We start from the raw sequence: 25,346 nt of genomic DNA, 5'->3' as shown, positions 1-25,346 counted from the left end.
TTGGTGGCCCGATTATTTATTTATTTATTTATTTTTTGTAACGGTATAAACAATGAAAGGTGTTGGATTGGCCAGATGTTGGCCGGTGTGTAAAAATAACTCAGTTGTTTGGTGGTGGCATCGCGGAGCTTCCACAGATTCAGTAAAATGAACAAGTGATGGAGGCCAGCACGTGGATGAGGGAGATCGGAGGCAGGACGAGGAGAGACCCGAGGCGGCCGCCGGTCCGAGCGTCAGGTGAACTGAACTTCAGGTAAGAAGTTATGACCTGCAGTCTATCTGGGTCAGATATAAACCAAGTTTAGGTGGAGTTTATTTTCGTGTGTCTCTGTGTTAACAGACGTGCCATATTGGCTTAGTTTATTTTTCTTATCATTCTTGTGAGGAGACCATAAATAGCATTTGTATTTTCTGTTGTACAGTCCATTTGCTGTTATGGAGTTCTTGTTATGGATAAAAAGTGTCTTTTTTTTGATTCAAAATAGCTGATAACTATTCGCTGATAGCTGCCAACATCTGCAAACAAATATAATTCTATAAAGTGGTTCTATATAGTGTGTAACTGTTAATATAGAGCGTTATTAAATTTATTGCTAATGCAAACATATGGCACACTGACCTCTGAGGAAATTTTAAATGGCACTCGCCATCAGAAAGGTTGCCTACCTTGGGGAGTGTGATCGTGTGTACAGCGTCTCTTTATGTCTGTCTCCACGTTGGTTGAGTGTAGAGTAAGTGCATATGAGAGCATGAGGGTGGGAATGGATATTTGTATCTGTGTGTGCCTGTATGTCTGTGTCTATATGTCAGGTTGGGTGTCAGGCGCCACCTCTCTGGGGACATCTCAGGCCCTCCAAGGTTTGGAGGCCTATCTCCCCCTACCACCACTTCCCCTGCCAGTGGCGGACCCCCTCAGACATCGGTGCGTTGGTGGTTCTTTGTGTCCGGGGATGGGCGTCCAGGTACACACCGGCTCACTCCTTGGCGGCCGCTTATCGGGGCCTGGAGCCTGGGGCTCGCTCGGGCCACTTCGGAGGTGGGGGTGCCCCCGGCCTCTCGGCCTGGGGCTCGGTCACTCAGGCGCAGCTGGCTGCCGGCGGAGCTCACGGGCGCGTCACTGCAACTCCCCCTGGCTTCTGCTCCGCGGCTGCTGAGTGAGCCCTCATCTGGGACTCTCCTCAGTTCTTTCCGGGACAGTGGCGCAGCTGCCCCTCTGTTGGTCTTCCTTGGTCTCTTGTGTTCTGGGGGCCTCTGGATGTCTGGAGTTTTGATCTCCTCCACACCTGCTTCATGCCCTGGAGGACGGGGCTGTGGCCCCCCCACACCCTCTAGCAGATTATTACATGAAGGAACCTTTTAAAAAACAAAAAACAAGCGCGTCCATGCTCACAGGTGTACACACGGGTGATCACACCCACAAACTACACCCTTTTTGGCTCCTACCTCAAAGCACACTGTGTTCTGTTGATCTTATGTGCTGCACAATAATGTTTAATATTTAGTATTTACTGTCATATTCCCATATATCATTGTGATGTTGTTTATTCTATTACTCTTGTTCTCTTCTGCTTGTTTTCTTTTTTCTTTCTCAGCAGGTGATCCAGGTGATTGATATATGCTTTTTTTTTTTCTGCCCGTTCTGTTGGTTTTTGTCTTTTGCCCTTCTCCCCCGTCCGTCTTCTCAGCTGTTTCTCTTTCCCTCTTTCTTTCTCCCCTTCTTTCCCCCAGTCAAGTCTGTCCCGTATTCAGTAAGTGAAAATAAAATAAACAATAAAAGGTGAATCAAATGGACCATTACGGCAAGGCTGGGATGGTCAGTTTGGTAAAGTAAATCCGTTGGGCATCTTTCTTTGCCTTTAGACAACAATTCTGATGGCAAAAGAGCCAAACGGGACAGGCAAAAAAAAAAAGAAAAAAAAAAAGAAAGAAAGGTTGCCTACCCCTGCTTTACACTCACAACTTCCATGATAGAGATTTTGGAGAAGTGAGAAACAATGTGTGAACACCTTGTTCTGGAGTGGTTTGTATTAGTTTTCTGCTTCCTTCCAACTTCTTTCTTCGAAAAATTTTATATTCATTATTTTAACTGGAGAGATCATACCAAACATGGTACCCAGAACATTAAATATTTCTTACAGCTTTTACTTAAATTCAAGCACCAACATTTATTTAATGGTCCATGTGTCACGGTCCTGGGTCGATGACCCAGTGTTTTGTGTATTATTGTTGTTATTCTATGATTTCTCCTTTGAATATGACTTCTTGTATTCTGAGTTCTTTTTTTGTATTCTAGTTTTAAGGTTTTGTTCTGTGCTCAGTCTGTTTCCTGTTTTACTTTGAAGGTCAGCGTATTCCATTTTGCTTCCTCCCAATCTCGTCTTTGTAATTAGTTTCAGCCGTGTTTCCCAGGTGTTTGCTCTCTGCCCTGTTCCCCACCTGTATTTAGTGTCTGCATGTGTTCCCGTTCATTGTCGCGTCGTCTCTAGTACTAGCCTGTGTGTTCTGTTTTCATGCCCCATTTCTAGCTCTCCCAGTTTAGGTTTTGTTTTGTGTTTGCCAGCAATAAAGCTGTGGTTTTTGAGTCTGAGTTCTGCCTCTGTGAGTCTGCATATCAGGTCTTTTTCCTGCCTGCCTGCACACAGACCATGACACCATGGGGTAACCTGCTATTCCATTTTGCTATCACATATAAAACTAAAACAGGGGTCTTGGTTAACGGGCACTAAGCAGAATAAATGTTTGAGACATGTCTGCCACAGAAAATGCATCACACTCTCTGCTAAAGAATGTATTTCTCTGTATAGAGTACATATATTACTCTTTGCTGTATTTAGAGATACCAAAAAACCAACCAATCAAACAAAAAAAAGCAGATAAGCTGGTCGGTGTAGCTCCGTAGAGGATGATAGTGGAGCCAGTGGAGCCCAGAAGTGTGATGCCTGTTTGAAACATGTTCCTACAGTACCCACTGTCACTGAGTCACTAATGCTCATTTATAATTATTGCAGTAATTTTTCAACGACTTAAACAATGACAACAACTGAATAATAGGCATGTGAATAAGTGAATAACAAGTACAAGAATTTCATCTGTACTATCTGTACGTACAAAATTACATTTGGAAAACAATTTACCTTCTTTGGCTGTGATATAATAAAGCACTCATCTCATCACAGTTTAATCAGCCGAGTGTTTCATTTAGCATGCCTAAAAACTTCTTCTGCGCAAGATGCAGAAAAATATGAAAATATCACATTTGTATAAAGCCCAAAAGCACATTGACACTTCTATTGATATTTCCATTCTATTGTAATGCCTGGGCTTACCCTACAAGCGTAATCCTAATTGAATTTTATTGATTTAAAGCAAAGACTTCAATGAAAAAACAGACCGCTCACGGGCGTTATGTAATGTGGGCATGGGCATCAATTTATCACCTCACCAAAGAGTGAAGAAACAACACGAGGCAGTAGATTAAGATCCAGAATAGCAGTGGTCATTTAAATCTGCTATTAGCAAGCTCGGGATTTCAGCCTTTCCCCCTCGCTGACGACATAAGGGGAAAGATTTTGATGTGCTTTGCAATAAGCTGCCCTACTTGATGTTTGGAAATGGAAAAGTAGACTTTCACATTTACCACTAGATGACCTGGAGCTATAATTTCCAGTGTGTGCATGAGATTCTGCAATTCAGCCTTTGATAATATGTGTGTGTGCTATATCTTGTGAAGGTTTATCTATCGTGCTTCAGGCGCTTTTTACCTCGTTGTTACCCAGCTGAAACCAAGGCTGCTTCCCATAGGTAAAGATCTCCCACAGAATGACTCCAAAGCTCCAGACATCGCTTTCCGTGGAGAACTTCCTGTACATGATGCTCTCTGGGGGCATCCAGCGAATAGGTAGCATGGTGTGTCCTCCAACCTGAGAGGAGAGTAGAGGAGCGGGGAGAGGAGATCTTTATTGCAAACAGAAATGTTGCAGCTAAGACAGAGATAAGAAGACTCAGTCATCAACACAACTCCCTGGTGTCTGGGGATTAACTGTCCATACATGTAACTGATACTCTGGGCTTAACATTTCATGAATGCCAGCTGCACTGCTGAATGTTGACACTGATGCAATATAGAAAAATGCTGACAGCTCTGTATGCATTGAAGCAACAGAAATACTTTAGGGTTATCGTATAAAATGGCCCCTTTGTTCTTAAGTAAAACAGCAATCCTTTCTCTGCAGAGGTACAGGCATTAAGCAGAGGATCAAAGTCTCACAGCATGGAGCTGAATGTGGAATTTAATCAGTTTTTAAATAAATCAACCAAGGGGATAAGAGAGCTGCTGAATACACACTTATGTGCCATCATGGTAAAGACGTTCATGTGGCTTCTAAGGAATGTGATTAAATTCAACATAGCGGCATGCAAACATGCGTTTCTAAGATATGCACACGGCAGGGACAGTTGAAGAATAGCACATATCAGCTTGAAGCAGTTTGGTGTCTGTAAACCAGCAGCACATGAAATGAAGTCTCCCCTTGCTGTAACTCCTTTCAGGGTGGATATTAATCGATTAGACAATCACCCATTAATCATCAGCTTCCATTAGCAGGCATTGTTTTAAGATCTATTTCCCATTCGTGTCAGTGACTGTGTTTTAATCATGGCCGTGTCGGGTTGAATAAGACCGATGTGGGAATGAGCTGCAAAGTATTGCAAGTTTCAGCTCAGAATATGAGTGCAGTATCACTTACGGTGATTACAGTGAACGCTTTAAGTGTATTAGAAACAGATTTTTGTTTTAAACATGCAGGTGGTCTGACCTTTGCAGGAGAAATTTTTAGTGCTATTTTCTGATTGCCAGAAAAGTTTACTGGCAATCAGAAAATAGCTTAAAGCGCTTAAATAGCTGTCATAACCACATACATGTCAACACATGATTAAAGTTCAATACTCAGGCCATGTGCTGATTTCATGAGACAACAAATGTGGTGAAAGCTGCACAAATATATTTGGATGATGAGTACATGTTTTTCTTTACTTTTTACTGAGATAAAGGTTACTCTCAACATTTCCAAACAAAGGTTTAAGATAGTAGGATTATGATTACTAATTAACTCCCAAGAGTAAACATCTAATAGCCTTTAATAGACACTTAGTGTGTTTGTTGCCATATAGAACTAAGCAGACAGCAGTCTACATAGTTCTAGTTTATGTCCTAATACTACTTAATCACCATTCATTTGTAACATTCTAATACAAATGACTACTTACAATACTAATTCTAAGCATTCTGTTGCCCTATCACTTCCTGCTGTCATTTATTTGTATTATCTGGTTCAGTTTTTGGCCTTTGCTGTTTTTATCTTGACAGTTCCGTTGAGATAAAATACGATGGATTCTAAGCCTCTTTGAGGTTTTTATCTCTAAGTCAGTGAAAGCACTCCTGCAGCATATCAGACACACATCTATCATCTGTCCATCATCAAAACCACCCATCCATCCATGCATTCACTGATCTATCCATCCATCCATCCATCCATCCATCCATCCAGCAAGCAAGCAGGCCAGCAAGCTAGCCAGTCAACTACTCTTTTGGGCTCATATTCTGTGCTTAGGACAAAATAAAATCCACAGTCAGACGTGCCATAGGCTCTGACATCATCATTAGGAAAACCTCTTAGCTTGTAGCTGCATTCACCCTCATATGGTTCCTCCTATCTGTACCTCTGGGTTACAACACAATCAGATTCATTTAATCATAATAAGCTCTTTTCCCAACTCCATTTACCAGCTCCAACATCTGTGTGCCTTCAGCTGTGAGTGCTGCGTGGCATTTTAAGTATCGAGAAAAAAAACACTCAGCTCAAGTCTTACTAATTACCTCCTAGTTCCGTAGCGCGCTCATTGCACATTTCCTTTGAAAGTCAAACACAATCTCCGTGTGTCAGCTTGGCGTAGCAGATGAATCTTGGTGGATGTTTTCAAAGAGACATAAGATTTGTCAGTTTGCCAAAAGTCTACTCCTTCCTGGGCATTTATTCAGAGCGTCCTTTAGTTTGTACACTTCATCAAATTTAGTTGCCGAGTTAGAGGCCTCTGTTTGTTTTCCTCTATATGTCCTTCATCTGCAACCTTCTCGAATATCTATTAAATGCACTAAGTTTATGTGTTAGCTCTTTCACTACTGACTATTAGCTACTTTCAAATTAGTCTTTTGTAAAACTACACAAGACAGTCTTGGAAACTATACGACACAGTCTCAGAAAATATACCCAAAAGTATCAATGACAACACTGGCTGCCCTTACAGGCATATAGTGCAGATCAAGCAGCAACCTCCAGGGTTGAAAAATGAAGCTCGCCTCAAAAAATGGACCAGGAATGTGGTGTTGGTCCCTTTTAATAGAATTACCTGTCTTGCTGTGAAGTGCAGCGCATCCAAGAAGCTTTTGCTTCAGTTTTGGTAAGTATAATCATATCTTTGCTTGGGCTGGATGGCAATCACACCTCGTTAACTGGGCTTGCTAGCATTGCTAGCTAGTTCACATGTTTCAGGTTTCTGTGTTGAGCTGGGCTCTCTGCTTCAGGCTGTGTGTGCAGTCAATCAAAAAAGTACGTTTCATGTGCCCTATGACTCTTCCACTATGAGTGCCACCACCTCCCATCAGAGCTGTTATCAGCTAACAGTGATTAAATCGTGAAAAAAAAATCTATAAACAGAAACATACAACAGTTAAAAAAAATATAACCAGGAACACAAACCTGGCTAAGAGGTTGGAATAATTTGAGATAATATGATGCAGAAAACCGTTAATCCTTGGATTTAGCACACGGTAAAAAAAATCAACATTTTAATTCTAATTAATAATTTTAATGCTGGATGCATTCTTGGTACTGCATCTAATATGAGGCCTGCACTGTAGAACTAGGTAACTTTAAACTGTATAAATGTAAATATTAGATATTACCATCCATAGTCTAATAAAGGAGAGATGTAAATCACTTTAGAGAATTAACAGCTTAATTCTATGTTTAGACTGAATTAGATACATAAAGAAAACATTTATACATTTGCACCATTCACCACTTGCCCACTTACAAAGAAATGAACAGTCTCTAATTTTTACATAAAAGCTATCAATTTATAACATTTTGTATTTTTATATATGTTACCGTCCATTACTATTTATAATTATTTGTAAGACTGTTTAATGCATTTATAAAAATAATCTATAAACCCAGACAGAATGAGAGTGGACTCGTTTGAGACGCATCTCTTTGCAGTAGAGGGACAACTGGTTGTATTCTGGTTATATTCGTACATAACAACAAGGTTACTGAGCATTTATGTGAGCTTTATGTAATTTTGAAGCTAAATTGCAACTGACAGCAACTGCGTCATTATTTGTGGAATTGAATTTATGAATTTCAGTTTTAAGTGCTCTATTTCTGCTGATTTGTCACAGTTAATGACCGTATTATCATAAACCGATTTTGTATAATTGCAAACTTGACTCCATTCAATCACAACCTAACAGCAGACTGACTGGTCTCGTGTTATCTCGGCCTTCACGCACCAAAGTCACTTTGAAGATGGCAGCTGACTGTGAGTGGTCACAGACAGAAAGAACCATTTCAAAGGCAACAAGATATCATGCTTACCGCACAATCTTCAAGTGTGACTGTAGCACTACTCAAATGGTAGCTTTTAGAACATATTAACTAAGCTTTTCAAAAAAGCCACAGGTCGCTCATGTATATTTCATGCTCTAAATGAGTCATCCTGTATTAACAAGCCAACATTAGCATTTTCCCTAAGTTCAGCTATACCAGGCAGATAGTAGGTTGAAAATAGTTATGACTCAGAAATGACTTGTTGGGTTCAAGCTGTTTAATTTTAGTGATAAAAAGGTGTCAAGTTCCATTTTTAAAAGTTGTTAGATATTTTAATTGGCTAAATTTGAACCTGTAAGTGAGACTAACATTTAAAAGAGAAACACAACCTTTTTTGAAAAGGTTAATTTTGATGACTGAAAGTCACACATACAATTTTGTACACACAAGTGAACCAAAATGTTCAGTGGAAAAAAAAACAACTCATGAAGGTGCCTAGTAGAACTACCTGGTGAATGGTTTGTAAGCCTTGTTATGAGATATACAATGGTAACCTATCATCATACAAGAAAGAAGAACCCCAAGGTGTTTTTGTGTCCTCGTTTATTGAACTCCTGATTGTAGCTCCTTGTCTCAGGTGTCTTGACTAAGTCGATATCTGGTGTGCAGAGTGTTTACCTGAAAGTGTTATCCCAAAGTTGTATGCTTTTCTCGGACTGAATACAAATCAATATTTGTACACAGGGCCTGCAGGTCAACAAGACCAATAGAGACACTATTCTTTACCAACACCTATATGCTGACTGAGAATCAGAATCACACTCCATTAACCTCCAGCATGTCAAACTGGAGGACACTGGAGGACGTTTCTTCTTTACTGAACACACTTTCATTATTCTTCAAATCCATTCACTTCCATATGGATGGGAGATGCTTAATATATGTGTTGTATCCTGTAAGATTTACTCATCAAAATGGCCACTGTCACATTTTCTCACAAAAATGTAATAATAATAATTAAGTATGAATCATTTCAACATAATGGCTGAAATATATAAAAACAGTCTCCAAAAGCAGTTTGGAAACATAGATCGCTAAACGTATACTTCACAGATAATGTGGATTTTGAATTTCTATTTGTTATGACAGACATTTGCATTTCTGTCAAGTGTAGCGATGTTAAGTCTTTCTACTATTCAGAGCTTTATGCTTGAAAAACTTTTCCCTCTTTTTATCAGGAGGATTTGCAGAGTTTTACCTCCATTCTCCTGCTTTACATTGACACATGTTTATACCTCAGAGCAGCCCAGTACAACCACAGTCTTTCACTGAACCCGCCAGGGGTTAAGTGCTGTGCTCGACCGTGTCTCACTGTCGAGTTGTAAAGTACAAAGAATCAATGTATCATTCTCCTGAATCCTATAGAACCCCGGTTGTGCTTCTCTATAAGTTGCTCAAGGGCATCTGAGGTGTTACACAGATGCATCCTTTACCTCTTAATTTCTTGAGGCTTGCTCCGCCATCTCCCTGCCTAAACAATTATGATCCGTCACCACCTTGGAAGATAATCAAAGCTGCTGTTTTTCCTTCCTTCAGTGGTAGGACAGATAAAACAGTAATTAAGATAAACATAAATTCATGAAGCGTTCCAAATAAGGTGCCCTTTCTCCACATCCTGAATTAACACACTTATTGACAATGCCACTGGCAGTAGTTCTCTCTTCCACACACCCTTAAACTCATTCTTTAGGGTTTCACGTCAAGCTAAGGGCCAAATGAACACAGACTTAGACTCTACCTGGTCTCATTACACATGGCACAGTTTAACATTGTACACAACATTAAGCCAATATTGATGCAGAGACCAGTCGCCCCTATTATGCAAAACCTCTGGGTCGAGGTAAGCTAGGTGGGCCGAGTGTGAGGTGAAGAAGATGGCGAGGGGCTGTATACCAATCTGTCCCTCTGTGGAGCTTTATAAAGATTAAACAAAATTAATTAAGTTCCCGTTAGTCTAAATGACTTATCTGAGGTCCTCCCTGCCCACTGCATGCAAGGCCCAGCCTCATCAGATGCATACTAATGATTTAACCGGAGCCGCCGTGGCGAGGGGCATTAAAAGTGGCTGACTCGCTGCTTCCCAAATGATTGCATGCCATCACCTTGGGTTTTTGTGACAAGGCCATGGTAATTAGCTTGGAACATGGGGGAAAAGGAAAAAAAAAAGCTGAACACATAATAAAAATAAAATAATTGCCCCTGTAATTATCCTCATCTTTCTCACTCAATGTCACATCAAGAAGCTGGCAATGCTCTGCGGGGAGTGAGGAATGAGTCTGGGGCTTTTTTTGTTGCTGTGTAAACTGGATTAGTGCTCTGCCTGTCCCACCGTAGCAGGGGAGTGATTGGATTAATGGCGTGGAGAGCACAGCAGCATGGCAGGGGGATAGATTACTGGCCCAGTCGGGCTCTTCGATGGGCGCACCGTGGCCTGTAGGGAGCCCTAGGAGGCCCCAGACATCTTAAAGGGCCCCGATAACCATCTTGAGACACTCTCTCTCCCTGCTTTAACCATGTTGCTATCTCTGCTCTCCCAGCTCAAACAGCAACGAACACAAGTTCACTTTTAGAGGCTATGATGTCCATTAGGTTTCTACCTGCTGCGCTGCTGCCAAGTGGAGATAAAGTGGTATCTACTCTGGCCACTGCACGCCAGTGGGTGGTGAAACTTTCTGAAGGTATTTATTTCTTTAAACAGGCGCGCGCGCGCACACACACACACACACACACACACTTACTTCACTATAGCTATCATGCAATTGTACTTTATTTTCTGTATCTAGCTCGCCAGGCTGATACTGCAATGAGGAGAAAGGTAGGGCCTCATTGTTGTTGCTGACTTTGAACTGCATCTTGAATATGAATTATTTAGATACAGCTGGGTTTGGAAATGTCTGGACACTTCAATAGAACAAATACAGTGGGTTAAATGTAAAGTGCAAACCAGTGATCAGTGTCAAGATTATACGATTTACAATATAATTGTATAATAAAAGAAGCAGTATTGATGATAAAGTGATGGTACAAAACAATATGAGAGCCTGACATGTTTGTGGCTCTGCACATCCTGATTCATCCTAACAGGACAAGGACCCCTTTGACATTAGTCCACAGGGTCACTGCCAAAGTCCCTCTACAGTTGCTGATTGTACTCCATGCAAACATCTCTTAGATTGAAAAATGGCTCATACAGTATTTTAAAAAAATAGCTTGGAACTTGTTTGGACTGAAAAAAGAAACAAATATTTGTTTTTTTTAATGATTTCCAATCTTTGTGTCAGGTTACGCTAACCAGATGCTGGCTTTATCTTTAAATATCCCATAGAGGTATAAGAGTGCCATCAATCTCTCCATTTACGTCGCAACAAGAAAGCAAAAACATTTTCTAAATTTATTACTCCATACGGCAGTCATCATATAAGACAGCTGTGTTCTAGGCAAAGAGACAAGAACAAAACAAAAGAAACCTAAGGGGAATGGTAGAACAGACTTTTTTTATCCCTCCATGCAGAAATAATAAATATGGCCTGTGTACTCATTAGCACCAAGCTGCACACAATTTTGCGGAGCTTGTGCTTGATAAATAATGAAGCAGAGGAGCGTTTCTTTGATCCTTGAAAAATAAGAGAAACCTGGTGACCATTTTTCTTCAAAGAAAGGCAGTGCAGGTAAGCAGGGGCTTTCTGGCAGAGACACTAAGAACAAGTCCTTGAAAATGAGTCATTAAATTGTAACAGTGTTCGATATCCCATAGTCCATATCCATGAGTCAGTGTCTCTAAAATCATTTCAATTTTCCTAAGAAATACTAAGTGTAAGATATGGATTTTTGTTCTCCTTATTTACCCAAGCAAGGTTTACCGGACACATATTTTTGATCCTTGTTAATTATCAGCTTTACATTTAGACAGTTTTGCGCTGTTTAAGTACGTCGACTTCACGGATTCTTTTTGATGGTAGCGATCGGGCGGAGACTTTTATTTCCAAAATCAGACGTCTTTCTTTGCACTTCACAATAAAATACAGATGCATCCGGAGACCTAGCTAACTAGCCTACTTCCGCTACGTCTAGCGAGGTCTGGCTCACAACTGGAAGTCAACAAAATCTTATGGGTTCGGTGTCCCGCCCATTGTACCACCCCCTTCAACTGTCCTGCCTCCAGTCTTCCCCACCTCAGCACTCTAGATAAAATCACTTAAGTTTAAGTTTCCTAATCTTCCACACTTACAATGAAAATATAAAATCATGAGTACATAATCACATTTCACACAAGCACCACTTCCCACAGCGCTCACAGAAATGAGAAACAACGCAAACTTTGCTAAATGAAAACACTGAAGGTAAAAATCCTGGATAATTTTAATAAGAACTGTTGAAAAAGTAAAAAGAAAGTAAGCCTTTACGTATTATCATCTGAGAAGAACCTCTATGTCCGTGTTAATAAAATGAGTCCAACCCTCTATTTAAACTAGAAGAATTGGTGCACAGCATTACAGTCTGACTGCAGCTTTCAAGTAACCAGACTGAAAACTTTTCACTTTTCCATGCCTTGGGAGCAGAATATGACACTAATTGCAAAATTGCTGTTAATTACTCTTACAAATCAGAAGCTGCCTTGGACTCCTGATTAGACAGAACATTCAACATAACACTCTTAGACAACCTGCATGAGCCCCTTCATCTATCCTGCAGATGCTTCTGAAACTTCCGAAAACAACAACAGAAAAACAAAAACAGCAATGACTTGCTTTTCATTCTTGCAGCTTTAATGCCTAGCCACCTTTAGAGCATTCACTGTCATTTTGCCCACCTAACCATGTATAATTCAGTGCCTCACTCTCCGAGCCCAGGAAAAACATTTCCTGATATATCGCGAGGTACTGGTATAAAACAACTTCAGAGCAGGCTCGGGTGCTGCCGTCGGCCTGCACTAGCTCATGCAGTTGTCTCCTTTGAAACAACACAAAGGTATGTGCCTACAGTGTGAGGATGTGACAGATGGAAGTGATTTAGGACAATATTTGTCTTTTTCTTGAAGTTGCTCCCTCCTGCTGCAAAGTGTCTTTTGGGCAACGAGCATGGATACGACTAGTCAGCTATGGCAGTATTGTACTCTTGGCAGGACGCTGCTATTTATAATCACTCAACACAGGGAAAGTGTCCAATACTGTTAGGAGCGCCTTATCTCCGGGCTCTGTCAATATTCCTATGTGTAGGTGGGCACTGATGCTATCCCATCGCACCAAACAGCAGCTTCACTGCAATTCAGGCCACACACATCCAAATGCACACAAATACACGATAAATTCAAACTAAGACTGGTTCCCTTTTTCTTCTTCTACAAACCATTTCTCTGGTTTCTGTCTAACCCAACATAGTGATTTAAAAAAATATTTCCATTCCTCACTGCAGAGACTGTGTGTGTGTGTGCTGATTCAGTAAATTATTCAATAAATTATTCAACCATCTAAAATTTCTCCAATAAATTCACCACAGAGTTTGAAGCTAACGTTCAACTGGAAAAGTTACTCAGACTGACTCCCACCCGGCTGTTCCTGCAAGGCCTTTTTTTTCACTGTCCCACTGTGTGTGTGTGGGTGTGCGTGTGTGCGTTTACCCCTAGCCCCTTTGTTAGCCTACGCAGAGCATAACTACACAAGAACAACCATCTGCTTGTTTTCATCTGTCAATGGGGAGCATGCCATGTTTGGAGACTGAGCTCATCACCCCCACCTGAGACCTCTGCTGGTGGTAGTCAGGGTGATAAGGTGTGCTTGGAGACTCACCTTATCACCCTCATGTCCAACCTGCTCTGCACGGACACCCCATACAACCAGCAGAACATATCAAGGACATGGTCCCCCATGATCCCAGCTTCCCACTCCCTTAAATATATTATACTGCATGTTTCACTCACACAAACAAAATCTTAAATGCTTACAAAACATGTCAAACATCCCCTGGTTGCCCAATTTGGCTTTATATCTGTTAAATCTTCTTGAAATTACTTTCTTTTGAGACCAAGCCAATAACTCACAGTACTGATATATTAAGCTTATAATTGTTAAAACAGCAACAGACAACTGAACCATTTAATCTTCCAGCTGATTGGTATCTGCTGCTAAATCGGTTGTGACTGAGAAAATAAAATGGGTTCTTAACTAAAATGAAGAAACAGTCTGTTTTAAACTTTACTTGTCCACAAAGAACCACTACAGCTACCAAGAGCTATTATCTAACCATGAGCTCCATGAAGGGGCTCACAGTTAAAGGGAAGAGAATTTTCTCCAATGTGTCATTTAGCTGTTTATCATTCTAAATTCTAATATTCAATCATAATATAAAGTCAGCACTAGAAAATAACCTAGCACAATACCTTGTAATTTGTCCAAGGGCTTGGGCACAGCTGACCAAGCCACCTTTGTGGATGGACTCTACAGTCTCTGGGCCATGCTGCAAATTTGTTTTCAATTTAATTATTATTGAGACAGCATAATTTTTCTGGATCTTAATCACCCTTCTTTCCTGCATTCAATGGATTATTTCCATGATGGGATTACTACACATGTAACCTACATATGTACAAATGATCTAGGATATTGTACAGTCCCATTTTACTCCACTTAGTCTGTGTTAAATGCAAATGACCCTCTACTTTCTCTAAGATCTGAGATGCTCAAGTAAAACTGCTCAGATGACTAAGGAGCTTGGAAAGAAAAGCGTCTGGACTTCTTTAAGTTGCTTGAAGACGTTTCACCTCTCATCCGAGAAGCTTCTTCAGTTCTGACAGTTAGACTACGATGACCCGGACAGACATATTGCTCAGATGACGCTGAAATGGTCAAACTTGTACTAAGGTTTTAGGTGTTATTACCTGAACTGTATCAAACATTGAAAATCTTGTTTGCAAAGCTCTTGGTTTTTTTTCTCTTTCTCTTTTTCTTGTGACCTCTAGGTCAAAATCTTTTTTTTTTTTTTTTTCTATCTCCAGCTCACAAATGCTGATTATATACAAGCTAACTATTTTACATTTGTTAGATTAAGGTTTTTTTTTTAGTTTTTTTTTTTTTTAAATGAGTGCACCATATCTAGTACAGGAGATCAGATTTGCGTCTCTGCAAACCACACTTATTTAACAAATATGCCACTACTTTCTACTGGAAGCATCTCAAACTGATTCGGGCTGTAGTGGAGAGATTTCATTTTAAAAGTTTGTCAGTGTAGCTGCTCTTAAATGTTGTGTTCAATCAGTTGTAGATTGTAATAGTTTCATTTGTCTGTTTATGTTTATGACAGTGTTTGTTGTTCTGTTGCTGAGTATTAGGGCCAAAGTAAGAAAAAATATATCTTATTGATCATTTTGAGAATGATTCAAAATGTGGAGATTACATTTGTTGTTTCAAGACAAACTGGCACAGCTGCTGTACCCTGAAGTACCCTAAATCACACTTCAGAATTGGTTTAAGTAACAAGGAAGGAAATGATTTCTCTTTTAGCACATAAACACAGTGTGGTTATCAGTATAAGGATGTTGAAAAGATGGTGCAGAAACATGCATCTGGTCAGATGGAAAAACACACAAACTCAGAAGAGTAGATTCATAGAACATGAAATGGCTGGTAATGGACAGATGCAAGGTTATCGATGGTTACACCCTCGTCCAATAAAGAGGATGGATGTTGTTTCACGAGACAGCTGATCAATTTATTTCACTAACTCATCCAAACAAGGCATTTTGGAGAAGGTGTAGCAGGATATAGAGTACTTGAAACAACAATGAAATCTCCACATTTCGACTTTTTTCTCAAAATAGATTTTGGACTTTAATCTCGAAATTTCGACACTATTCTCAAAATGATCAACAATATATATTTTTTTCCATAACAAAGGTAACAACACTACCACTTTTTAAATCTACTACTATTTTCAGTCTTCCACTTTATAAATTATTGATGGTAAGCTCATTGATAGCATTGAATAATATATTTCAGAAGTGTGGCTGACAAATGAACATGTCATCAAACTATATCACTGAATATTAGAGAAGTCTTTAATATTCTAAAGATTAAGTAGCTTCATGTGCACAAAAACATCAAATATGCTTAAAATGACTGAGTTTGAAGTCACACTTGAAATGAAAACATATATGTTTGTGTTTTAAATTTTACAGTGGTCTTCTCAACACTTTTCCTCAGCTTAACTTTATGAAACCCTTTTGCCCAATGAGAGCCCAGCCATTGAAAAGTACACACAGAATCTGGCAATAATTACTTCATAAGAAGAACAAATAAGCTTAATCGCTCTTATGTCCGTTACACAGATTGTGGATGGACATGGACCCATGCACCAACTGCTAAAAGCATCTCCCCTCAAATTTCCTCAGACATTATTTCATGCGTGCAGAGCTGCTTACCCAGCAGGCAAGTACTTCATAACTGCTGGCGTTGCCCCAAGCAATGTCCGAACTGTCCCAGCTGTCACGCTGGGAAAACAGAATCAGGCGCACCTAAAGTCATTTCACAGGCCCAGGCTTTTTAAAGCAGCCAGATCTGTAGCAGCCATCACTCCACATATTTGTTCAGCAAAAATGCTAAATTCTTCAGCAAAGTAGTTGCCGCCTGGCATTCATCGTCGCTAATCGTGTTAAACAGTAGAGAAGACATGAATTGGACGCTATATAAACAAGCCTTTAAGCATTAGGCTAGAGGCTCAGCAGGCTCATCTCATCTCATACCATGCTGCTAAACAGCTCCATCCTTGCCTGCATGTATAGCTGGCTGCGCAGTCCTGGGGCTGTATTATGGATGGGAGAGCTGATAACTCTCCTCAGAAAAGAAAAATTAAATAAAATGACGCAGCAGAGTAACACCCTTCACCCATTAGAAATATGTTTCTTACTAAGAGCTACAAAGGCTTTATTACAAGATAACATAGAGAAGAGGCCAAGTGAATATGGCAGAATTGTCTGAGGTGTGGAAAAAGTTTAAATCGTTTCGGCCTCACTCACGCTTGCAAACAGCTCTTTCTTTTAATCAAAAATAACAAGCGAACCAAACAATACCGGCTGACGCTTACCCTGTAGTAGTCACTGCTGTAGATGTCCCTGGACATGCCGAAGTCTCCAATCTTCACCAGCAGGCCGTTGCCCACCAGGCAGTTGCGGGTAGCCAGATCTCTGTGCACAAAGTGCTGGGAGGCCAGGTAAACCATGCCTGAGGCAATCTGGGTGGCAATGTGCAGCATCTGGGAAAGGCCCAGCTCTCCGTTGGACTGCAGTGGCTGGCCATCTACCAGGATCATGGCATCTGGGCCGTGGGCTCTGTATTACAAAGAATAGTGGATGATGATTTGATGTACTTGTATTTATATTGGTGGATTCTGGATAATGTTGACTTGAGCTCTGTGGTATTATTTTACAGTTAGACTTGAATTATCATGTTGTGTCCAGTCAAATTTGAAGGATGCAATTAAGACCAAAAACTCATCGGGAAGGTGTTTACTGAGCATAGATTAAGGCAGCTGAAGGGTTCTTTTCTCACAGACTTGTATACAACCAGACTTCTTTTTGCTCCAGAGGAGTCACCCCCTGCTGGCCATTTGAAAGAATGCAGGTTTAAAGCACAACAGTCTAATGCCCAAGCCATTCTCCAGCCTTGTCTTATGAAACCAACTTATTATTCATTAGAAAGTGAACTCTGTTATTTCTTCTCTCCTACTGTAAGTTTCATAGCTACACTTTAATTACTGGCTATAGGACCCTTTAGAGAACATTCTACATGTTGAACGAGCCTGCCTCTTTAAGAAGTAATCCAAAGCTCCTTATACTACTAATAAACCCTTATCCTGGCAATATATGTGCCTCTTTGTACCTATTGAGGATAATTACCATAATAAAGCGAGACTGTTAGAAATATTAACAAATGAACTATACTCTGCAAGCACTGCTTTACTGGCAGCGATAAACTGTTATGTGTCTGTTGTTTTTAATTCTGTGGTCGTAAGCTGTGAGCTTAGAGATTTTTTTCTTTGGCAAAAGTTTCATGCAAGCCAACTTGTCAGGAATTTTAACCAAGTCTCTGGATTTTCATCACAGGACTGTACATTTACCAGAACAGGTTGACTGCAGGTTTCTGGGTGACGATGAAGAACTCATTTCCTGTGAAGACTTCCTGCTGTTCTCATCACCTTCTCGTCACTTTGATTACAGACCAGGTGTCATGCAGGGAGGACTACCGCTCTCTCACTCTCTCGGCCTGTTTTTCCATCCCCAAGTCAGAATTTTATTGCAGCTCAATTTTCCTCTTGTTTTTAGTGTGTCTGTTATAATTTCACTCTGCTGTTGGCGGATTAGTAGTACTTTTTCTTTCGCCTTTCTGCTTCTTATTATACTTCACAGACATACAGTAATAGGTGAATAAGAGCAGGGTGCCCTGCTGCTTATCTGAAGGTTGAATTTGGACCTGCACGTTAGATCTTGTATTCACTCCTATTGATTCCCTGCACATCTCATCTCTTAAATGTGACCAACAGGACCAACAGACCAAGAATCAGCTGCGTCTTGCACCTTGCATGAAAGAATTTCATCATTCGCGACATTGCCTTTCATTTCAGGAATGATTTCCCAACAGAAAGTCTTCACGCACTCTTGAATGCACACAGACATTCACACTCACACTCCATCGTAACATGTCATCTTTTCAACTATTGCTGAAATTTCAAAAACAAGATCGACCACACACACACACACACACGTGCACGTGCATACACACTGCTGCTGCTGTGTACACTCTTGAAATAGCAGACTTCTTTCCCAGATTCCTTCTTTGCACACTGACATCAACTCCAGTGAAGCTTCCCATTACCAAAGAGCTTGCTGTACCGGCATCGTGTCACTTTTGTTGAAGCTTATCAGAGGTCACTTCCCTTGGTACAGTCTGACATTATGGAACAAAAGCACTAAAGCACTCGTGTTTGCTAACGCACAAAGCTGTGAAGCAAGCCGGATATTTGCGGCAGCTATTTCACAAAAGAATTTCAGGTTTTTAGTCTTACTTTCATTTACTGTACGTATTGTGAATGAGCCGGTGCGTAGTTCCAACATACTCGCACATATTTGCATTGTTAAGTTAACCTCCTAATTTCAAGAAATGTTCAATTTTCAATAATAAAAACTTTACCTGAGGAATTTGTTGAGGTCTCCATGTTTCATGTATTCGAACACCATAATGAGAGGGTCTCCATCTACGCACACGCCATAAAACTTAACAATGTGGTCATGCTGCAGGTTGGTCAGCAGCTCGGCCTCTCTCTGGAAGTCCTTCCTGGCTGACAGGTTGGGATCTTTAAGAGTCTGAAAGGAGAAATAAAAAAGTCAGATTTACATATTTTGAAAACTACACTGGTTTGTTATCCAGGATCTAAAAAAATCATGAAGTCTTCATTTACGTGCCATTGGGGAATCAATCATCCTTTGCATCCTGTTGATACTTACTATTTACTTTACCAGTGAACGGTTTCATGGTTCTGAAAAAGATCTGCTAAATCTGCTAAATTTGAGTGATCAATCAATAGAAAATTGCTGCTTTTCCTGGTATCAGGCACTGACAGATACATTTTTATTAACACTTTAAAATGATCTACAGTATGGTGCATTAATTGCTACATGTTTAGCTCTGCCAGCAAAATAAGGCAACCACTTCAACAACAACATCAGAGAAAGCTCGCTTCAGCTTTTAGAGGATACAACTTTTTCTTGCCCTGATTGATTCAGGTTGGCTTCTGTCTTCCAAATGAGAATCATCCACTTAGTATGCTAGACTATCTGACAGTTTTAGTTAGTCCTTGATTCACCCTCACATGCCACCATGACCTTGACAACCCAGGTTTTGAGAGAAATTGCCTGCGTGGATTACCATGAAATCTGAGGACATAAGAACCTTCAAGGTTCCCAATAAAATAAATAAATAAATAAATAAATAAATAATAATTATGCTAATCAGCAAGGGTTAGCGAGATAAACTCAACTAGAGAACAAGCCAAATGTTATTTTCTAAACATCAGCATGTTTTTTTTTTCATTTCCTTTTTTTTATGCAGCAGAAATGAAAAGCTGGAGGCTGTTAAGTTTCAATTTACCAAACAAACAAGGGCACAATGAGATGATGTGTGTAAAATACTACTAGCCCGACCTGATATAGGTGTAAAATACATGTTGAAAATATGATATTTAATCCAAGTGGTCACATGCTTCATGTATGCCAGGAGTTATTATTTGTTTCCACTGAACGTTTACTGATGCACAAATATTTTTGTTCCTAAATAGAGATGGATGGAAGTTCACTTTTTGTCACTGTTAATTTGTCACTACAGTAATTTAAGAATTTATTTGCTCACTTTAAGCGCCGTACTTTTAGGAAATCAGCACTGAGATGCCATACAGGGAGTGCAGAATTATTAGGCAAATGAGTATTTTGTCCACATCATCCTCTTCATGCATGTTGTCTTACTCCAAGCTGTATAGGCTCGAAAGCCTACTACCAATTAAGCATATTAGGTGATGTGCATCGCTGTAATGAGAAGGGGTGTGGTCTAATGACATCAACACCCTATATCAGGTGTGCATAATTATTAGGCAACGTCCTTTCCTTTGGCAAAATGGGTCAAAAGAAGGACTTGACAGGCTCAGAAAAGTCAAAAATAGTGAGATATCTTGCAGAGGGATGCAGCAGTCTCAAAATTGCAAAGCTTCTGAAGCGTGATCATTGAACAATCAAGCGTTTCATTCAAAATAGTCAACAGGGTCGCAAGAAGCGTGTGGAAAAACCAAGGCGCAAAATAACTGCCCATGAACTGAGAAAAGCCAAGCGTGCAGCTGCCAAGATGCCACTTGCCACCAGTTTGGCCATATTTCAGAGCTGCAACATCACTGGAGTGCCCAAAAGCACAAGGTGTGCAATACTCAGAGACATGGCCAAGGTAAGAAAGGCTGAAAGACGACCACCACTGAACAAGACACACAAGCTGAAACGTCAAGACTGGGCCAAGAAATATCTCAAGACTGGTTTTTCTAAGGTTTTATGGACTGATGAAATGAGAGGGAGTCTTGATGGGCCAGATGGATGGGCCTGTGGCTGGATTGGTAAAGGGCAGAGAGCTCCAGTCCGACTCAGACGCCAGCAAGGTGGAGGTGGAGTACTGGTTTGGGCTGGTATCATCAAAGATGAGCTTGTGGGGCCTTTTCGGGTTGAGGATGGAGTCAAGCTCAACTCCCAGTCCTACTGCCAGTTTCTGGAAGACACCTTCTTCAAGCAGTGGTACAGGAAGAAGTCTGCATCCTTCAAGAAAAACATGATTTTCATGCAGGACAATGCTCCATCACACGCGTCCAAGTACTCCACAGCGTGGCTGGCAAGAAAGGGTATAAAAGAAGAAAAACTAATGACATGGCCTCCTTGTTCACCTGATCTGAACCCCATTGAGAGCCTGTGGTCCATCATCAAATGTGAGATTTACAAGGAGGGAAAACAGTACACATCTCTGAACAGTGTCTGGGAGGCTGTGGTTGCTGCTGCACACAATGTTGATGGTGAACAGATCAAAACACTGACAGAATCCATGGATGGCAGGCTTTTGAGTGTCCTTGCAAAGGAAGGTGGCTATATTGGTCGCTGATTTGTTTTTGTTTTGTTTTTGAATGTCAGAAATGTATATTTGTGAATGTGGAGATGTTATATTGGTTTCACTGGTAAAAATAAATAATTGAAATGAATATATTTGTTTTTTGTTAAGTTGCCTAATAATTATGCACAGTAATAGTCACCTGCACACACAGATATCCCCCTAAAATAGCTAAAACTAAAAACTGCTTCCAAAAACATTCAGCTTTGATATTAATGAGTTTTTTGGGTTCATTGAGAACATGGTTGTTGTTCAATAATAAAATTATTCCTCAAAAATACAACTTGCCTAATAATTCTGCACTCCCTGTAAAAGCAAGGAAGCATAGTTTCTTACAACAAATTGATGTGCCTTCTATATTGGACAGAATTTTTTGTTATTATCAAGGTAAAGCTTTTGCATTGTTGCAGTATGGGTGGACAAAATGTTCAGAGAGAAAAAGGAAGACTTCAGGGGTATTCCTATAACTACAGACGGAATCTGTATTTGCCTCTGGACCATTTAGTAAGGAACATTCAGTATGAAATGTCCTTGGTTCTGTACATCCTGAGAGTCAAGCAAATGGAGTAAGCATTACATACAATGGCACTTCTAAATAATATTAGTATTTTGAAAATAAAACAGAAAATTATTAATGAAGAACAAACCATGACCGGAGACAGTTGGTGTTGATGCATGTCCTGGTCTGCCTCCAACTTAAAACTTTCAAGACTTAAAGGATCTGCTGTTAATATGCTGCTGCCAGATAGCTGTACTGCTCACAATACATCTTTCTACAAACAATTACAGCTGTCTGAGGAGTAGAGATGAACTCAATGTACACATTAATTGATTTGACTGGAAGTAAGATCAAGCAGGCAAATAAACTTAACTCATTTAAAGTCTAGACCACATAATTTTCTAAATCGTACTTGTTTCACAAATATCAAATAAATGCAATAATATATTACTGGTGCGTCTGCTGGAGGAGAAAAAAAGACTTTTGGCAGTTCATCAGCAACAGAAAAATAGGGAGTGTTGATTATCCTAGTCTCTTTAGCATTGGTTCCTGTTTTCCCAGCCTGCTGCTGACATTATTACAGATGGAATGACCTTGGCATGGAAATGCATTTACTCATATGTGCTCTTCTTGCAGTGAAATGCTAGAGGTGGTTGAGATGTACAGCAGAGTAGGTAAAATGGCCATAAAATTCTATTACCAAATCAAACCGCACTCTTAAGGAAATGTTTCTTGTCTGGGCATTCCTCCAAAACAATACCTTCAAAGTGCTTGAACACGATAAATTGAGGCAAAGCGCTGCAATGAATTTTCCCTTTGTTGACCTTTAAGAGAATTCAGAGAGCTGGTTCCTGCTTTCTCACAGGCAGGAGAATGTTCAGATGAAAATCCACATAGTATTCTGTTTTAAGGAGGTCAAGGTTTACTCACAAACTCATTTGCTAATTCTATAAGAGGGAGAAAAGAAAGTTACAGGCAGATACTCCATCACCTTCATCTGTACTATTTCACTTCTCTGTTGTCAAGGTCAGGATGGTTTTCTCCCCCCCCCTTTAGGTAGTTTTACTGAGTCCACAACCTCTTATTCACATGTTTTCCATTCAGACAACTCTTTATATTCACCCTGGGTGCTGCCAAGCACAACTTAATATTAAGCTTTGTGATGGCACACAGGGACAATGGTTTGAAATGCTTCAATCTCTTTAAAACAAATCATTAAATTCACAGGGGTATTAACTTTGCTCCGCTCGTTCTTCCATTTTGACAGATGCCGCTGGTCCCCTGACTGTTAGTAAGGCAGGTTCCAGATGGGAACAAAGACTAGAACTCCAGCAGACAGACACCAGATTCAATATCAGCATATTCATTCGGCTTTGCCTAAGACTGTGTCAGAATATGCACCTATGCCAGGTACATGGAAACTTAGCATAAGCAATAAAGAAAAGGATAATCGTGTAACCAGCACTCACAGTTAAGATAGTGACTTCCTTAGAGGAACTGTTGTGTGCTGTACCTTGTGTCATGTTTGTAATATAAGGAAAATAAACAGTTATTTTTGGTGCATTTGACTTTAACTTTGCCTGTAACTTTGCCAGAAAACTGGTGACATACCAGGAAGATAGACCACCAAATAGACTCTCTCTGAAACCACAACTGGGTTTAAACACTTAAAGAACTTGTTACGGTTGTGCAACCCAGGAACTCATATTCCCTAATGATATCATCAGCTATCCTACTTTCTGAGTACCGATATCAAGGTTCTTACTGGAATGGTGTCCACTATGGCTGTGTAATTAAGTGCAGTCAGTTTGTGCACTGGGCTGTGATACACCATATGGACAAAAGTAGTGGGTCACCTACAGTTTACACCTACAGGAGCTGCTTGATCATTCCATGAACCATCACAGTGCACAGTTTTTGTGCTGATGTTAATGCCAGAGGAGGCTTGGAATTCTGCAGTTAGTGAGTCAGCAGAGCCTCACTGACTTTTACACACTACGTGCCTCAGCACTCGGCTATCCTGCTCTGTGCAGTAAGTCTGTGCAGTGTGCCTTTCTGTGTGGCTGAGTTACTGCGGTTGCTGAACGATTCCACTTAGTAATAATACACCTTACAGCCGATGGTGAAAGAAATATTATCAGTCACATCAATCATTCAATCACATCACTTGTTGCAACATTGGCATCCTGTTACTGTAACACATTCAAATTCAGTGAAAGAATGGCCCATTCTCCCACAAATGTTTTCAAAGGATTGCATGAAAGGGTGCTTAATTTTGTGCACCTGTGGCAACAGGACTGAAAAAAGAAACACCTGAATTTCAAGTTTAATACTTTTGTTGATTTATTGTGTTTAGTGAGCAGCTCGCAATCTTTATGTTGTTGGATAAATTTATTTGTTTCCATTTTGGCTTTATTTTTCTTCCCAGTGCAACAGGGAGTTGCACAGGTGAGCTTATTTAATAAGCTTCAGAGATGCTTGTTGACCCTTGTGAGAATGGCAGTATGAGCCCAATGCGACATCACAACTGTTGGTGTGTGCACTACACTTTGGTTGTGCATCTCTAGATTTTTGTAATTTTTATTATCATGCCATTGAAGCATCCCTACAAGAGGTCAGAGTTTATCAAATGGCAAAGCGGAAGATACTGCAATAATTTGAAAAGATGAGACTTTCTAGAGGGAACTAGAACTCGTTTGGCTCTCGGTGAAGGCAGTCGCACTTTTCTCCTCTCCTCCTTCCCCTTATCTTCAATGCTTAGCCTCTTGTGTCCTTGTCTTGTCTCGTGTGTATTACTTTCCCTGGAACACTCTCTCACAGTCTGTTCTCTAAAACCTAAAAGAGAATTATGGATTTGATCAACTGGTCTCTGAATGCTATTGACACCCTTTTCTCAACGAGAAGTCTGGGCTCGGGAGAGCCCGAGTGCCCTGGAGGGACTTTCCCTGCCGGATACACGATGGACGGGTGGCAGAAATGGAGGATCGTGTGCCTGGCGGGACTGTCGATCGAGGACGCTGAAGATATCTATCTATTCGGAACCATGATACCAGGGTTCTTGCTGATCGGAGCTGGCTTGGCCCTGGCATATCGGAGAATTAAGAAAGCGGAACTGGCTGTTCAAAACCCCCCCAAGGCTGCCCGCTGGGATTGAAACGATGGGACGAGGTGCAACTTCTCAGAATGGGCTCACTGAAGACCTTGGAGACGCTTACAGCTGCCGTGAATACTCAGAATAAGACCTCTGAGCGTATATTGGGTTACATCAAGGAAAAGGCCGCTCAGAATAACATCTCTGAACGAAAGTTGGATTACATCGTGGAATAACTCACTGCAGTCGTGAGTTCTCAGAATCAGCTCTCTGAGCACAAGAATGACAAGACCACGGAGCGCAAGTTTGATAACATCATGGAGAAGCTCGCGGTTCTCCAACGGGAGATTGAGAGACCAGTGTCGGAGTGTTAAAGAGCAGCTTTGAAATTCTCATGACTGTTCTTCCCACTC

The 25,346-nt window shown here is 40.5% G+C and overlaps 1 protein-coding gene across 3 annotated transcripts in view; it reads right to left on the bottom strand.

The window, feature by feature from the left end:
• Positions 1-25,346, bottom strand: part of ntrk3b (neurotrophic tyrosine kinase, receptor, type 3b) — a 224,195-nt gene that overhangs the window by 7,212 nt on the left and 191,637 nt on the right. For all 3 annotated transcript variants that reach the window (XM_004539757.2, XM_004539756.2, XM_004539758.2), the window contains 3 exons: positions 18,845-19,017; positions 16,743-16,986; positions 3,762-3,920 (listed from right to left, as the gene is read on the bottom strand). In XM_004539757.2, the coding sequence (XP_004539814.1) occupies positions 3,762-3,920; positions 16,743-16,986; positions 18,845-19,017 (576 nt within the window). The remainder of the gene's footprint in view (positions 1-3,761; positions 3,921-16,742; positions 16,987-18,844; positions 19,018-25,346) is intronic.

The sequence above is a fragment of the Maylandia zebra genome, linkage group LG1 (genome assembly GCF_041146795.1).
Source record: "Maylandia zebra isolate NMK-2024a linkage group LG1, Mzebra_GT3a, whole genome shotgun sequence".
NCBI lineage: Eukaryota > Metazoa > Chordata > Actinopteri > Cichliformes > Cichlidae > Maylandia > Maylandia zebra.
The sequence above is the reverse complement of the archived record's forward strand: the minus strand, read 5'-3'. Positions and strand labels throughout refer to the sequence as shown.